Genomic DNA, 16,660 nt, shown 5'->3' on the forward strand with positions numbered 1-16,660 from the left:
ATTGTTAACATCAATAATTACTCAATCACTACATCCCAGTGTATTGATGGAGACATTTCCAAACATGATTAATGCTGCTGGAAAGAATTGACTTCTGAAAATACTGGACTCTTCGCCCTTTCGACATGTTTGTTCCTTGCCATTCATAGATGATATACAGGTACATAATATCAAAACCATGGAGCGATTTCACTCGACCATTTTCAATTGGATACTATCGTTTATCACTGAAATCGTTGTTTTTAGCTTCAATTGTGAATTTGTTCATTGTATTTTATAAGAATAGGTTTCCCCTTTTTTTCTGGCAACAAACAGGTGTTAAGATGTTAGAACACCAAACTGAAACCTTTTACAAGGAATCATGTCTGCATTAACCACAATACTTGTGGTCAGAATGCAAACAAAAAACATACTCTGATAATATATGCATTGCCTTTGAAACTGATTGGTCCACACCAGAGAAAGCTTTCTTTTGAGCCTAATCTCAAAACGGTGTTAGACCAGAGGTACTGGCAAAGGAGGTCCCATGATGTAGCTGCTCACCCCGAGCTCTCATTACTCTGATAGTGCATTGTCTTTGTGCTGTACGCCTTTTGGCGTATATTATTAGAGTATGTTTTTTTGCTTGCATTCTGACCACAAGTATTGTGGTTAATGCAGGTTTCAGTTTGGTATTATAACATTTTAACACCTGTTTGTTGAATTTTGACATAAAGCTTTTGTGACTGCATGAATTCATATTCTTTGGGTCTTTCGGTAAAGTCACGTAGATATAAAAATACCTGTTTGTTTCCAGAAAAAAGGGGAAAACCTATTCTCATATTTTGGTACTGGCAAAGGACGTCCCATGATGTTTTTTTTACTTAATTGTGAAATGTATTTTAAACAGCGAATATGTTACACTCCTAGATACAGGGGCTGTGTAGACTGAGAGTGGTTAGGACATAGTTCAATTGCTGGTGATTTCTCCAGGGAATTGTCAAGGCTGTATATGAAAAAATTCAAGATCACATGGTTGTACATTTCTCCAGCATGCACAAATGGATATATACAACTTAAACTTACAATGCATTCATAATCCACTGCGGGATGAAGGCCTCCCACGCCATATTTCAGTTCAAGTTTATTTTGTTGAACAAGTATAGAATTTAAGAGACCAGGATAGTCTAATGTTCAAGAGTGACCTCAGTCACCAAAATAACAATAGCAAAAAAATCTAATAAAGCACAGAAATTAAGCAAATAGAAATCAGGCAAAAACAATTAAATTTAATGAGATATTGCATATATTTTACAAACATTAATACATACTCTTTGGTTCTTTCGGTAAAGTCACGTAATTAGAAATAAAATTAAATCAAGATTAAACATGAATACATGTTAATTAATTCATTCCTGGCAGCGTAAGTTGGTCACGGGGGGTCGGAAGGGGTGGTGGAGGCTGGGAGTTAAGGAGGACTCATTCAGATACCGCTTACCATTCGTCCGGAATTTAAATCATACCACCAGGTTGAAAGTTGAGTGCGCGAACCACTGCGCCACCGCTCTACCATTCCGCCCATCTGGATAAATATTCTGCAGAATATCCGCTTCATTGTTCATTTGGTCATTGCGTTGTTTTACTTAATTGATTGGTCACGAGACATGTGTTTTGGATGCACCACCCCCCCACCGCCCTCCCAAAAAACCCGAACAGATCCTATAGTTGTGTAATACTTACTGTATGCACCGACAGTCCTACCTAAGCTGTGTCCCCAGCTTTTTGACCTGCGTTTTGAGCCTTCTTAAAATAAATACTTTTAATGGACTTTCAGACACCAATACCCGCCACTCGCCACTAAATGATAGTGATGTCACCACGGCGCCTGTGCCAGGCCAGGTGCACTTGGGGGCCATGTGAATTGACGAAGGCTCGCTACTTTCAGACACCAGTAAAGCACTATAACGGTATGCCTGAAAATTACTTAAAAGTATTTTTACCCCCTCACAAATGAAGCTTCAAACCTGAGATGGGCAGCTCAGAACCATAGACTGTGCGCATATTTCCAAGGTTAGAGCTACACCACAATATTATATTTTTGTTTGCATCATTAAACAATTTGTCAAATAATTGTTCAAGATGAACTGAAATAGATGTTAAAGCCACTTCGTTACAAGCAACAGACAATAATCAATTGGGTATGGAATTAAGGGTGGGATTATTTCTCATATCAAAATGCAATAAGTGCCCTATTATCTATTATTTAAATTATACAGGAAACAAAACGTTTCTTCAGATGCTAATTTTAGAACTCACCCTCTAATTATTGTTATGTATGGTTGCCCAGGAAGGCCTCAGTGAGTCTCAAGACTCCTTTTCAAGGAGGGTCAAGTTTTCACAGAAGGGGATAATGTTGCTGTGTGCAATCCCAATTGAGTAATTTTCAGATCATGTTTCAGCTTTGTGATGTATTGGCCAATACCAATTAACATTGTATGCCTTTTTTTTTGCTAAGGGACGAAACCGGAGAACCGAGAGAAACCCCACTGCTAGACCAGGTGGAGAACATACCAACTCTACAAAATAAAGATGTCCGAGTCGGGAATTGAACCCAGGCCCTTCTTGCTGTGACGCACAGGTGTTTCCACTGCGCCACCATAATGGCGAATATACCATCTTACACGAACTGATACAATACTCTGAAGAAAAGTAGGCGTGGACAGTCCATGTCACTTGAAAGGATGATTGCAGCCAAGGGAGCGCTGAAAAATCAGCTCATGTGCAGCAGCTCGATCAGACGTTTTCAAACTGTGGTGTGCTTCCCTTTCGGCGGGCACGAACGCCTTGCATGGGGGGGGGGCACATGCTATGCCATGGATACCTTGCAGGAGAAATTTCAAACACGCTCTTTCACAACATGAAACGAATGCCTTACTGATACCGCCGCGTTGACTAGATGTGTGGATATCCGATCTCTCTTGTATTACGGCCTTAGTAACCTGGTGACCTGGGGGCAGCAGTGGGGGGGAGCTGAGATGGGGTGGGGACCAGCGGTCTTGGAAACCATTGAGGTTGGACTTCCATCACGAGATTGTGAGCGATGGCGGTGGTGTGGAAGAGGCCGTCATCTAGCAGTGGATAGATTATGTCTGATGATTATGATGACGAGTACAGTCACATTGCTGCTATTGTAGTATGCGAGTCGGTACAGGCATCGGGGCCCCCTGAGACTGGCCGAGATCCCGAGGCAAATGTTGATGGTGACCGTGCCAAATTATAACGCGCTTTGGGTTGGACACCCGACACCAACGGAGTTGGTTCTTTCACAGACACCATGGTTATGGCTGCAAGCTATTTATTCCCAGCGTTGTCAGATGAATGTGACAAAACCTCTAGAATCTGGTCTGAGAGGAATAGATACGATTTGTTGATTTGGCACAGGTATATTCTGAGCATTAAAACAGACATTTAAGACGGTGAACTTAACAAAAGCCACCTTTGATCAGGTGTCAGAACTATTGCACCTGCATGAATATCTATTATTTATGGAATTGCTAAAGTTTCCCTTACGTATACCGTATACTGTATGTATATTAAAAAAATCTCTACCTTTTAAAATGTCTGTCAGCGAAACAAACTTGTGAACGTCATTATATCTTCACGATTCTTTGGGTTCTTTACACCTTTTGTTCCATTTTCAATATTTCTCATTCAAATGGTATACACAGCGGGCTATATGCACCGACTGAAAATGGAATAATGAAATCGTCTCGTGATATCGGTGAATTGTTCCACCACAGTGATGAGGGGCCATCCGTTTAGTCGGTACGCAAAAAATGTCTAAACTTGACCCCTGCTCCCCCAATCACTGTACGCACGCGGACTTTTTACACCCCCCACCCCCACATGCTTACGTGCGATTGACGCCCCCCCCGAATCCTATAGAACAGCCGATATTTAATCCATGCAGAAACGATCAAGGAATAATAATATTAACGTGTCTAAGCAAACAGATAGTCCACCGCCGGACTAACTAATTTGAAGGCCAATGTAGACAAATTATTATCGAGGCTTCACCGCCCCCCCCCCCCCCGTTTCATCTGCGTACATTGTCAGTAGACCCCCCCATACGCAAGCGTACGCATTTGGGTTCACCCCCCTCCATGCGTACGTACTAAATGGATGGGTTATGTCTAAAGGTTTAACACCTCCTACCTGGCACCTGGCTAAAGAAGCAATGTGTCATACCTAGAGGTAAAACCTCTCATCTGTTACTTGTCGATGTGCTGAGAGCAATGCGCGCCTCATGCCTCGTGGTAAACCCCTATACCTGGCACGTGGTAAACCATGTGCTTCGTGCAATGTGCGTCTCGTAGCTGGCGGCCAAACCTTATACCTGGCTAGCCACGTGCTTTGAGCGTTATACAGAACGTTCCATATGCAGAGGTAAAACCACCTCCACACTCGCTTGGCACGTGTTAACTCCGTGCTCAGCGCAATTGTGCCGCTACACGCTTCACACCTGGCACCTGGCTTACCACGTGCTCAGGCAAGTGCGCGTGCGTCACTGTTAGGGGAGCGGTGGCGGAGCGGTTAGCGCGCTCACGGCCAACATCGGTATCTGAACCGGTTCTGGGCCTCCCCTAGGTCGACTCAGACTCAAGTTAGTAACAAAGGCGGTCGGGCGTGTTTGCTGGCCAGGCACCTCCTCGTGTGCCGTGCCGACCTTCACAGCACGTGCCCCAACAGTCTGTTCAGACGATAAGGTGTTGAAAGGGGGGGGGGGGTGTGGAGAGGGGGGGGGTGTGGAGAGGGGGAGGTGTGGAGAGGGGGAGGTGTGGAGAGGGGGGGGGGTTGTGGAGAGGGGGGGGGAGAGGGGGGGGGGGAGAGGGGAGGGTGCGGAGAGGGGGGTGTGGAGAGGGGGGGCGTTGAGAGGGGGGGGGGTGGAGAGGGGGTTGTGGAGAGGTGGGGGGTGTGGAGAGGGGGGGGGGGTGTGGAGAGGGGTGTGTGGAGAGTGGGGGTGTGGAGAGAGGGGGGGGGGTGTGGATAGTTGGGGGTGCGGAGAGGGGGGGTGTGGAGAGTTGGGGGGTGTGGAGAGGGGTGTGTGGAGAGGTGGGGGGTTGTGGAGAGGGGGGGGCGTGGAGAGGGGGGGTGTGGAGAGAGGGGGGGGGGCGTGGAGAGGGGGGGTGTGGAGAGGTGGGGGGGTGTGGATAGGTGGGGGGTGCGGAGAGGGGGGGTGTGGAGAGTTGGGGGGTGTGGAGAGGGGTGTGTGGAGAGTGGGGGTGTGGAGAGAGGGGGGGGGCGTGGAGAGGGGGGGGTGTGGAGAGGTGGGGGGTGTGGAGAGGGGGGGGGGTGGAGAGGGGGGGGGTGGAGAGGGGGTTGTGGAGAGGTGGGGGGTGTGAAGAGGGGGGGGGGGTGGAGAGGGGGGGTGTGGAGAGGTGGGGGGTGTGGAGAGGGGGGGTGTGGAGAGGGGGGGTGCGGAGAGAGGGGGGGGGGTGCGGAGAGGGGGGGTGCGGAGAGGTGGGGGGTGTGGAGAGGGGGTTGTGGAGAGTGGGGGTGTGGAGAGAGGGGGGGGGGGTGCGGAGAGGGGGGGTGCGGAGAGGTGGGGGGTGTGGAGAGGGGGGGTGTGGAGAGGGGGGGTGCGGAGAGGGGGTGCGGAGGGGGGGTGTGTGGAGAGAGGGGGGGGGGACCCTCTTTTAATTTGAGGTTCAAAAATCCTCGAATCTGGCACCTTGCTAAGCCGTGTTGTGCTCGGGGCAGGGGCTGGGCGAGGTGGGTGGAGGGAGGTGGGTGGAGGGAGGTGGGGGCTGTGGGGGGAGGGGGGTTTGCGCGATGACGTCACCCGGAAGCGGCGAGAGCCACCGGGCGCTGTTGACAGCTGCACGGGAACGTAGAGGGGACTGGGCCCCTTCAATAAAAAGGTGAGGAGCGCAAACCTCACCAATCTTCTCTCCCCCCCGCCTCCTACCACCGTCCCGTTTAAAATAATTAATTTCACTTATACAGCAATAAGTACAACATAAGCACGCGCCGCCGCGCAAACTAACGCAAGTCTTGGTTGTGTTCCAGTCATTGTAATGGTCGTGGTTTTTTTTTGCTGGTTGGTTGAGAATGATGTTTACCTGTTCCAAGTGCCGAGGCGTCGCTTGCCACGATCACGTCTCGGAGTCTGAAGTTTTTTGTCATCATCCTTTGGCATCGTCAGCCGTGGCTAATCCACCGCTGGATGAAGGGCCTCGCGCCAAGCCGCCTTCGTCGCTCGCCATTTCGAAGCATGCGGATAGATTGTTGAGGTTAATATTGCTGCTGTGGATTTCCACATGACAAGCCACTTCGTTGAGATATCATTTGTGGCCAGGTCGCTTCTGAAAAATAAGCTAATGGCTCAGCAGACCTAGCCTGGTGAGAAAATAATTGTTTCGTTTTATTTGTATATATATATTTTTAATGATTATTGTACCATTCCTATGCCTTCCATCTCTTGGGCTGCCACTCCGTCATTAGTCAGTGGCAGTGAGATGTTAACTTCCTTGCTTGGTATGCAGGAGGTCGTGGGTTCGACACCTACCTGGACGCCTGCTGTGTATTTGGAGTTTTCGTGTTCTCCCCGTGGTCACGTGACTTTTTATTCGGGTCCTCCGATTTTTGGCTGCTGTATTTTATGATGACATTTTTTTGGGGTTAGATCGCGTAAGTATAAATGTGTCGTTGACCTGCCACCACTTGACAGGCAATTAGCAAGGTTTATGATGTCAGCAAAACGTGCCGATTAATTACTACTAATGTCCACCGGTGTGTTGGAATGTAAATCCTCAACATTTAAAATTTGAGTACGACATTTCGCTGGTGATTACATCCAGCATCATCGGGCAATTTTGCCAGAATTTGCTGCGATAAACTTTCACACGATAGGTGACTTCGTTGAGCTATCATTTTTGGCCATGTAGCTTCTGAAAACGAGCTATATAGCTCAGTGGGCCTTGCCTGGTAAAATATATTTTTTTGATAGTTTTAAATTAGACAATAGGCCACTGTCCCTTCTAGCCATGACGTGTTCTGCCCAAGTCCCATTTCCTAACAAATTGAATGGTACAATAAACCTTCACATTTTGTTGAGAACATGTGTTGTTCTCAGTTTGTCTCTTGGTGTAATTACAAGCATCCATCGTTCCACGCTTTGTGAACTTTACAATTTCCGTTTCCTTTTTTGTTTTGTTCATGAGCTTTTACTTATTAGCCAGATACGGGTTGTCAAATTGAAGTGCAAAAGTAAAAATGTCGCTGTTTGCATCTACACTGTTTACCAGATAGTAGCCCATCAAGAATATTCACGTAGTGGAAGTCAAGGAATGGGTGAGTCAGCTCCTGTGCAGGTGCTAGGTGAATTGTTGACATCGCAGATCCCTGAGAGATGGCGGCTTGGAGAGGCCTTCATCCAGAAGTGGATTCATTAGCCTTGGATGGTGTTTATCAGGCTCTTGCCAGAGAATTGTGCTTTGTCAAAACTAATTTTGCTCCTGCATGTGCAAATTTTCAATGTTCCATCTCTACAGCGGTTGTGATCTCACGCACGTTCCCTACTTTGTTCCTGCCGTTTCGTCACTGTATCCCTTAATTTCCTTAACAGTCAATGTAATGTATCTAATTTGTGTTTGTACCACACTGTTGTTTATGGTGGGGCGGTTCATCACTGTCACACCTGCAAACATCATTTGCTTTTGGTGGGCCCTCTGATAGCCATCTACCTGCCACCAAGTGTAAACTTCACCTACGACTCTTGCCCCTTGCGTGGCTGACCACTGCCTGTGTGTTCTTGCACTGACTTCCTGAGCTACACAGAGAACTTGCAAATGTATGAGAACGATGGTTTATTGGCTTGCTACTGGCTGGCAGAAGGTGTAACAGGGTGAGCTACAGACCATGTGCTTTTTTTTTTGCTGATGGTGTGCTTTTGGCTTTTATGTCTGTGTGTGTGCTCATTCGTACACTTGGACTACAGCACTTTTGCACACAGCGTCCACGAAAGACGTGATCATGACGCTAATGAAGGGCTCCTTTACATATGCCACTGGGGAGGAATACCAAGGAGAATGGAAGGAAGGTAAGGCAGCATCTACCGTTAGATCCATGGAGAGAGCACCTTTAACCAATACCCTTTAATCAGAAGGAAATACTGTACTTTTTTTTTGCTAAAAACCAAAAAAAAATTCACTGTACAAGGCTCGATTTTCATCAAAGTGGAAAGCTGATGGAGGACACGGGGTTGGAGGTCAAAAGGGCACCTCCGGCTTATAATGCATGCTTACAAATGCTGCACTCGATTACAATTTATATGATGCACTGGTCGGTGACGGGGCCTCACAACGGCCGAGGAAAGCCTGCAGCAGTGCTGTGTGTTGTTAATGTCTCTGCATACAGGGCGAAGGCACGGGCTCGGACAGCTGAGATTCACGGATGGCACACACTATCTGGGCCAGTTTGAGAATGGGCTGTTTAGTGGCTGTGGCGTTCTCGCCTTTCCCGACGGCTCCAGGTAATGCCATCACGAACTGACCTGATCACCTGTCAAGGGTTTGTTTCCCCCTTTCATGATCCCATCTGGGCCAATTAAACCCAAATAAACCTAACAGTGTAAAAACGAAGTTTGCAGTACAGTAGTTTTCCTTTGTACATCTAAATATATTGTGGCCACTTAAGGCAGTAGTGACACGTCGGCATGACCAATTTGGCCCCAATTTGTCATATACGTCAGAGTTGATTCTCATCACACAGATGGAGCTTAGAAAGTATTGTACATTTTTTTTTAAATGAGTGATTGAGATGATATTAAAATTAATATATACTTTGTCATCCTACCCATCACAAGTGAGTATACTGGTAATTTTGTGATTTTTCTCTCTACATACGCTTTTCACGGTTGTGATAGCCATATGTATTACAGGCATAGCGTTTCTAATCTATGCTGTTAAATTCAAAATAATTGTGAAAAGTATTTTTTTTTTTAAAGAATTCTGCAATGCACTTCTCATCTGTAAATGAAATTGGCATGATATTACATGCTAGATTATACATTAATACCATTAATAAAGTGTAACACTGATTTGTCACTCAAAAGTAGGCAACACATTCTTAATTTTGTATGTAATGCAGAGGTTTGTTCTTGGATTGATGGAAGTGAAAAGCCAAAATGTATCTGAAAGAGAATCGGCACTAACAAGCCTGAAAAAATGATGAAAACTATATTTGAGAACTTGTCAAATTATTGAGGATAATAAAGCAAATGTAGCCAAGAAGTTTTATATTTCATTTGCTGCATTTCTGTTTTGATTATTTTGTCAATGACATAACTTTTACGGAAAAGGAACAAAATGCATTGGTCACAGTCTAAAGGTTAGAGTAACAGAATACTCATCACACATCATATTAAATATCATTGCTAAAAGTAGCTTAGGTCATCTAGCACAAGCCAGAAAAAACTGCCAGCCTGATGTATCACCCCATTATTTTATTCGTCATCGGATTTTTCAAAGGGACATGGCATGGATTGGTGTGGATGGTTGATGAGCAAACACTATTTGGGTTGCATTTAATGTGTGTGAAAAGAAGGTCCTTAGCAGGCTGCAAATCTTTTCTGTTGTAACCTCCGTGCTTTCATTTCCAACTGTTGCCACACCATGGGAGCCAACAGATTTGCAGATATTGCAACACAAAGCCTAATTTGTTTTGCTTAATTGCAACGAAAAGAAAAATGAATGCTTCTGTTGTGTCCTCATATGATTTTTTGTAACAATGTGGCACTTGATGGTATTAATTAACCTAAAAGTACACAATAACAGAATGTACGAACGTTATCATTGTTTTCAAAAATGTATCTTTTGGGTTCATCGATACATTTTGTGGAGCATTCTGTGATTTTAGTTTTAGTACAATCCAGATATTAAGTACAATTACGTTTTTCTTAACCGCACATGTTGGAAGCTTTTGATGGCAGAAAAACTTTAGTTAAAATTAAAACTGAGCAATGTTGTCAGCATTGATTATAATTAAGGCCGTCACTGTAGTTTGTTTTGAAATACATCGTTTTTGAGAACTCTTCCGATATGAATAACAATGTAGACGTTTGACCTTAAATTCATGAGCAAAGAATAACTTTTGAATCCCGAATATGTGCAAATGTTGCTGCTGGCAATTAAGATGGCAAAGGACATCAAATTGCAGCCAAATTAGAATTTAAATAAAATGTTATCCTTGCTGCAATTGTTTGACCAAAAGGCAAGGAGGTGTAATGTTTCTATTTTGCATGTAATCACGTTTGACAGGTTCTCGCGCTTGAAGGTTGTAACGAGTTCTGACGTTTGAAACATGCGAGCGGACAGCAGTTAATATCACCGCGCTGCCAGTGGGAGTGGGCGGAATTTAGCTGTGATGGCCGCTCCACGCCGATTGTTTTGTTGGCCTCGCCTAATAAATGTCAGAATTAGCATCGCCAGGCCCTCCGCTAGCCCCTGTCAGTGCCGATGAGTGTGGATTTGCGAGTGACGGACTCGATTTGAAACGGATGAACATCATGATGCTGTGGAAAATTTGGATTGCGCATTCATTTGCAAACGTGAAAAACAAGCCCTCTGAATATATATATTTTAAAAGAAAATGGAGCCGAACAAACTTGGTGAAAAAATAATACGTACACCGAATACAATTTTGGACGTCATTGAGAGGGCAATATAAATACAATATAATATCACCGGATCTGCCCCATTCAAAATTTGTTTACAGCAAGGCTGTACATTTCCAGTGTTTCAACTTTCACTGTACACAAAATTGAAAAATAAGCCGTGAGATATTACATTTCAAAAATGACATCTTTTGACCTTCAAATACAAATTGTATCCTATGCAGCCATGTATTCTTTCCACTGCCAGATTATTCACTAATGGAAGACCATTGTATGGTACCCACTGCAAGAGTTAAACACATTATTATCCAAAGCAAATGACAGCAGTAAAATTAAAAAAAAAATCCTACTGTAGGCTAAAACATCTCTCAGCTAACCCCCAAATGCCAGTGAAGTAAGGAATATTGTTACGAGAGCATAGGTGCTGTAATGTGAAGTGAATATTTCAAAGCAAAATGTGGGTTGTCTAATGTAAAAATATAGTAGGTCTGGGTCATACCATGCAGCTCGCGAACCTGCTATTGATTTAGGAGCAATAAGAGCAGTCGTCACTATGGTAACGCCTAGGCCTGTAACAATATAGGATAATACACGCGGAGGGTAATTGCATTAGTCTCCATGGTAACAGCGGGATTATGTGACCCTTGAGGACAGTGATTGTGTGCGATAGGTTTGGATGGCGAATAAGACGCAGGGCTAATTACACTGTGTGTGCACAAGGGCTGCACATTTGTGTGTGAAACTGCAAATGTACATATCGGTCCGTCCCTCCTTTTATTCAGATGTGTATACAGCACACGTTTTACTGTTGCGGCGAGCAGGCGCACACATGCGCGAAACCCGTCGTTGATAAGCAGCGTTGTGCATAATTCGTTTTTGTTTTTGTGAGCTCGTCTTATCAGTTTGCTTTAACAAATGTCTACTGTATGCGACTAATATTACTCGTGTGGATCCTCTGCCGAGTGCGTCTATGATGTCCATCTCTGTGTTTTGCATGAAGTCTGTACCTGCGCCAGTCCACAAGCATCTTATTGCGTGGTGCATTTTTTTTACGTTATTCAAAGTGCGCTTTGTTCAAAAATGAAGCCAAAATGAATAGGCCTACTGTTAAAATGTAGCATCTTCCAAGGCCAATGGAAACATGCGTTGGTTTTATATGTGGACCAATAGAACACAATAAAAGCACATTCTTTTGCTTTATTACTGGCCATAAGCTATCCTGTTTCAGGAACCCCAAGACTTATGAATGCCATTTTACAGATATACCAAATTATTGCCCCTTAAAACCGAACCTAAATACAGAATTCAACGTGTTGTTACGATGCTCTGTGTCATAGTGGCTGTGTGGCTCCGAGGTAGTTTCTCTCCCCCTGAGTTTTCATGATTTTAAGATTTTATCCCCATCTCGACATTTTGCTATTGTCCAGGGCACATCACATCCAAGAAAGTATGACATCCTTCCCAGGGGATGCTAAGCTTGATATCCTGTCCGCTTTTGGATTTGTAACATCCCATAACAATTTTAGTAAAAAAAAAAGCCATTTTATAGCAGCGTCATCTGCAAATTGACTACGGACACCAAGGAATAGTTTATATCCCTCTTGTGTATAATACTGTTAAGAAATTACATGCATTTGTTATCTACAGTTGGGCCCAGTAAACACTGGGCATCGCACAGAATACAGAAGGTGGACCTGTGGCCGCAGGTGCACTTCTCATAGTTCTTGTTTGACAAACTTGTCTCCAAACTTGCCTCCAAGTTTTTCAAACAAAATTGACTCAGTGACATTAATGGCTACACAAATACACCCGTCCATATTGATTGTTGTACTTCAACAATCACGCATTTCTTTTTTGTTGAACCATCCAATTTGTCTTGGTAATCTCATCTGTTTACAGATTTGAAGGCGAGTTTTCTCAAGGAAAGTTTCATGGCGTTGGTGTGTTCTCAAGATCCGATGGGATGATGTTTGAAGGAGAGTTTAAGAACGGCCACGTGGAGGGATATGGTAAGGGGTTGCCCTTCGTGGATTTCCACCACTCGTAGAAGCTTACTGCTGAGTTTTACTTTTTCTCCTCTTGGATTTCCAAGAATGTTGTGTCTGCTGTGTGCAAAGCTCGGGGAAAAAACCCCAACAAGTACATGCGCTCGTGCACTTGCAAGCACATATTCCAACTTAACAAAGTTCAAGTTACACACACATCAAAATGGGGTTTTTTTCCAATAAGTTTTTACAAGGAGTGAAATTTTATAAAGTCAATATGTTGCTCACTTGAGTTCACACACGAGGCCCTCTGGTGGAACATGAGATTTGAGATGTTTCAGTCTGATGTGACCGAACGCGGAGCGTCTGATCCCTGTCAGTGCCCATCATGCTGTAACATTTCCCAGGGCGCTAAACAAAAAAAAAATCTCCTCGCCAAGACGAACCACGCCAAATGACCCTGTGACGTATTGCAGGTGACAGGCAGATATGCCACCCGAAAAAGGACTCTGAAATTGGGTGCGACAGAGCAAGCAAGCAGTCTGGCTCTCCACACTGCGCGCACACCCCTACATCTCTCGACTATGCTAATAAGGGCCTCAGGACCTCACTTTAAAGTCTTGAAAAAGAGCATTTGATTGGGAAAAAACAACAGGCAAAATAAATCAACTGTTCATGTGTCATCTTTAGCATAAATGTTCCGGATGTATAGCTAGCAATGCAGTGCGTAAAAAAAATGAAAGCATCATAAGCATGCTGCAACACAAACATGGCCCATTAAACATTTAAGTCTATAGAAATGGGGTTCTCTGCAGGGAATATTGAGTGATGTCCAGCTTTTTCCCTCTTTTCTGCTTAAGTATTGCATTTTCGATGGAGTCTAAACAAATTGCTGTGTTGTTGTGAATGGTGGAAATTGCAATACTTATTGTAAAAAGCAGTTTGACCACTTAATAATGTCTCTTTTTCGAACAGGTTTGCTGACCTTCCCAGACGGTTCCAATGGCTTGCCGCGGAACGAAGGTATTTTTGAGAACAATAAGTTGTCCAAGCGTGAGAAGTGTGGGGCCATTGTCCAGAGAGCTCAGGCTGCAGCAAAGACAGCCCGTGGCCTTTCTGTGTGAATACGCTAAATTCCCATGTGATCAGGTTTTTCGCCCAAAACTAGGACATTTGGCGTTCTTTAGAAGTGGTCGCAGATGTGAGAAGAATGTTAGATTACGTCTATAATCTCAGAGCGATTGATTTTCTTTTGCAATGTGGAGAAAAATATATCCATTTCATAAAATGTACCATGTTGTGGCTCATAGTTTTATTTTAATTATTTTTATTTAAATCTATTCACTGTTCAATGAAATGCTCTGGATCACACACCTGTCAATGGCATTTTGAAAAACATAGCCTGACCTATTTTTATTCAAATTGCGGTATGATTAAAATAAATTCCACATAAAAATCTGAATTTAATATGCCGCAGATGTATTATATACACTTTCTAAGAAGAAAAAAATCCCCAATACATTTCAATGACTGAAGTATAATTATAAAGCTCTGAAACATGAAGATAAAACCAAGCACAGTACATCTGTGTTGTTACAATAAAAAGTATTGGCTAAACTGTAAAAAAATATATCATTTTTTGTTTTAATTTCCTTTCTAGATCAAGCATGGCTTAGAAAATTAGTTACAGATGGAAGTGTGATATTTTTATATTGTCCTTTGTTGGATAGTGGATGAGGGGTGGGCATTTGTCATGATGATAACCGCTCAAGTGATTTATATAAAAATATCAGTCTATGCATGGGTATTGTGTATATAAATCTGCAAGGGCACAGATGTATTTAAACATTTTACTGTGATCCAACGTAAGATGTGTAAAATGTCCTATTGTTGAAGGCACAACATTTCCTGTTCTTCACAAAGGCTAAAAATCAAATGGACTGTGCTTTTTTGAATGTGCCTTTGCAGATTTTCAGTTGACCCTTATCAGCACGTTACTTTTCTGTCAGGTTGGTATGCATGCTGAAAGGACTCCTTATGTTTACCTTTGTGCTGCATTCGCCCATTTTTTTCTTCTGGCAATAAGACGCCCTCTTGTGTATTTATTACAGATTTGCATTTTTTATACTTAGAAAAAGGTACCGGTTTTGGCTGTGAAAATGATTGCACTCGCTTTGTAGAACATTGGTTTTTCTGATAAACATTTGCCATGCTTCTGCTGGAAAATTGTGTTGTCGAATTAAACCAATTAGTACGAATTCCAAACAATATGCACTAGCACCTGCATGCAAAGCACCAAACGACGAAGCCTGTCTGCTATGGAAAACAGCTCATTAAGTAGGCATGTGTGTTATCACTGTATATGTATCGGTCCTCGACTTTTTCATTTACCTTATTCACGTTCTATTTTCAGTGTAACTTACATTATTGTGTCATTTATAAATGTGTTTGCAATAAACGGTTTGGATTCATACATTGAAATTCATGGACAATTACATCCTTCTTGGAGTTTCTTACAGGCATATGTACATGTAAAGAGGCCCCCTTTTTCACTCCACCGCTGGATGAGGGTATCTTGGGAACCCGGGGCTATTTGACCATACTTCACCACGTTGGTCGGTTGGGGGCTGTTAGCTCAAATGTCATGCAGGGATATACACAGACGCAATCCCAGATGAAGGCTTTAGCGAGACCCCCACACAGCATCTAAACCCAGTCTGATCACTTGATTAAAGATTGATTGAGCGAGTTGTGTGCACACCATGTCACGGCCAATTGATAGACTAAATCGTGCATTAACGGCGTGTCTGAGAGCATTGTGGATGCGTTCTGGTGTTAAGTAAACTAATTCACTTATTTAGCACACATAGGATACACCGTATCTCTTCCGTCGCTTATTTTTTTGTAATTACATTAGTCTTTTCTCCAACCTGTCATAATACACTTTTAGAAAAGGCGGATTGTTTTACTGTAGCAATCTCCGCCAGTCAGTTGGATTTTCCGTGCACGTGTGGTACCGTTAGCACTCTCCTAGGACGAGTCTTTCACGCTTTTTTTTAAAAAATATGTGCACAGAATAGCACGTTTTACTTTTCGGCAAAATATCACGTGTAGATATTCAGCGGCTCTTACACTTTCAAGCCGAATACAGAGGTAATGTTTAAATCGATGATTTTAATAAACTGGCACGTCTCTCCCCATCTGTTTTCCGTCGCCTTTTGTCTCTCCGTCTATTATTTCGCCCTCGACATCCGATTCCACCTGTGTCTCTGTGTTTCCCCTTCTATATCCCCCCTCTGTTACCACCCGTCTTTCCCACTGTCTCTTCCTTCCTCTCTGTGCCCCCCCTCCCCCCATCTACTTTTCTGTCTTCCCTGTATCTCAATCTATGTCTACGTCTGCATAAGCCTTCTGTCTGTGTACCCACTAAAGGTGTCTGCGCCTCTTACTCTCTCGTTCCCCAGTGAGTTCTGCCTCGTCTCTAACTATCGTTTGTGCTCGAGGTGGCGGTTGTTGTGGAAAGCTGTCGACTTCTCATTTACTCCCGTCCCCACCACCTTTGGTGCAGTGCTCAAAATCCAGTTATGGATTCAACCGAATACGAATACACGCAAAGTGCTTCTCGCCACAAATCAGCCACGAATGAACCACAATTCATCGCTGGTCTCGTCAAGGAGCATAAACCGTCAGGCGAATTCCGGTCATCCTTGCAGCAGCGGCTTTTGGATAGCCATCGAACAAAGGCGGTGGTCACTGCATCGCGCACTTTCAGATGAACTTCTGCCGACGTTTGAAATGCTCTTCCTTCCGATACTCGGAAGCCACTGGAGCTATGCACTTTAAAATATAGATTGAAAAAAATTTCTTAGGAACCGCTTTTTGTTCAGTTTGTCCTTCCCGCGCACCTCCGATTAGCACGGTTGGCTACATACGGTGCGAAAGAAGTTCAACAATTACATGCAGCAGTTAGGAGAAAACCCATTCAATCGGAAGGCAGAGCGAATATTCAATGCACAACTAC

At 43.8% G+C, this 16,660-nt stretch overlaps 1 protein-coding gene across 2 annotated transcripts; it reads left to right on the forward strand.

The window, feature by feature from the left end:
- Positions 1 to 5,815: 5,815 nt before the first annotated feature.
- Positions 5,816 to 15,669, forward strand: MORN4 (MORN repeat containing 4). Of its 2 annotated transcripts, XM_061553141.1 has the most exons (6): positions 5,828 to 5,900; positions 7,287 to 7,332; positions 7,979 to 8,080; positions 8,398 to 8,512; positions 12,554 to 12,663; positions 13,615 to 15,669. In XM_061553141.1, the coding sequence occupies exons 2-6, from the start codon at positions 7,329 to 7,331 to the stop codon at positions 13,761 to 13,763; spliced, it is 480 nt and encodes a 159-aa protein (XP_061409125.1). In that variant the 5' UTR covers positions 5,828 to 5,900; positions 7,287 to 7,328; the 3' UTR covers positions 13,764 to 15,669. The 2 variants fall into 2 exon arrangements, with proteins under 2 accessions (XP_061409126.1, XP_061409125.1); XM_061553142.1 differs by lacking the exon at positions 7,287 to 7,332 and having other exon boundaries at positions 5,816 to 5,900; positions 13,615 to 15,668.
- The last annotated feature ends 991 nt before the right edge of the window (positions 15,670 to 16,660 follow it).

This window comes from Lethenteron reissneri, chromosome 17 (genome assembly GCF_015708825.2).
Source record: "Lethenteron reissneri isolate LAM-NWPU_2019-01 chromosome 17, ASM1570882v1, whole genome shotgun sequence".
Classification (NCBI taxonomy): domain Eukaryota; kingdom Metazoa; phylum Chordata; class Hyperoartia; order Petromyzontiformes; family Petromyzontidae; genus Lethenteron; species Lethenteron reissneri.

Excerpts from the sequence above, each read along its gene's own strand:
- MORN4 (XM_061553141.1), top strand. Across the intron at positions 8,081-8,397 it reads CCAAGGAGAATGGAAGGAAG|GGCGAAGGCACGGGCTCGGA; the intron begins GTAAGGCAGCAT and ends CTCTGCATACAG. Across the intron at positions 8,513-12,553 it reads GCCTTTCCCGACGGCTCCAG|ATTTGAAGGCGAGTTTTCTC; the intron begins GTAATGCCATCA and ends ATCTGTTTACAG.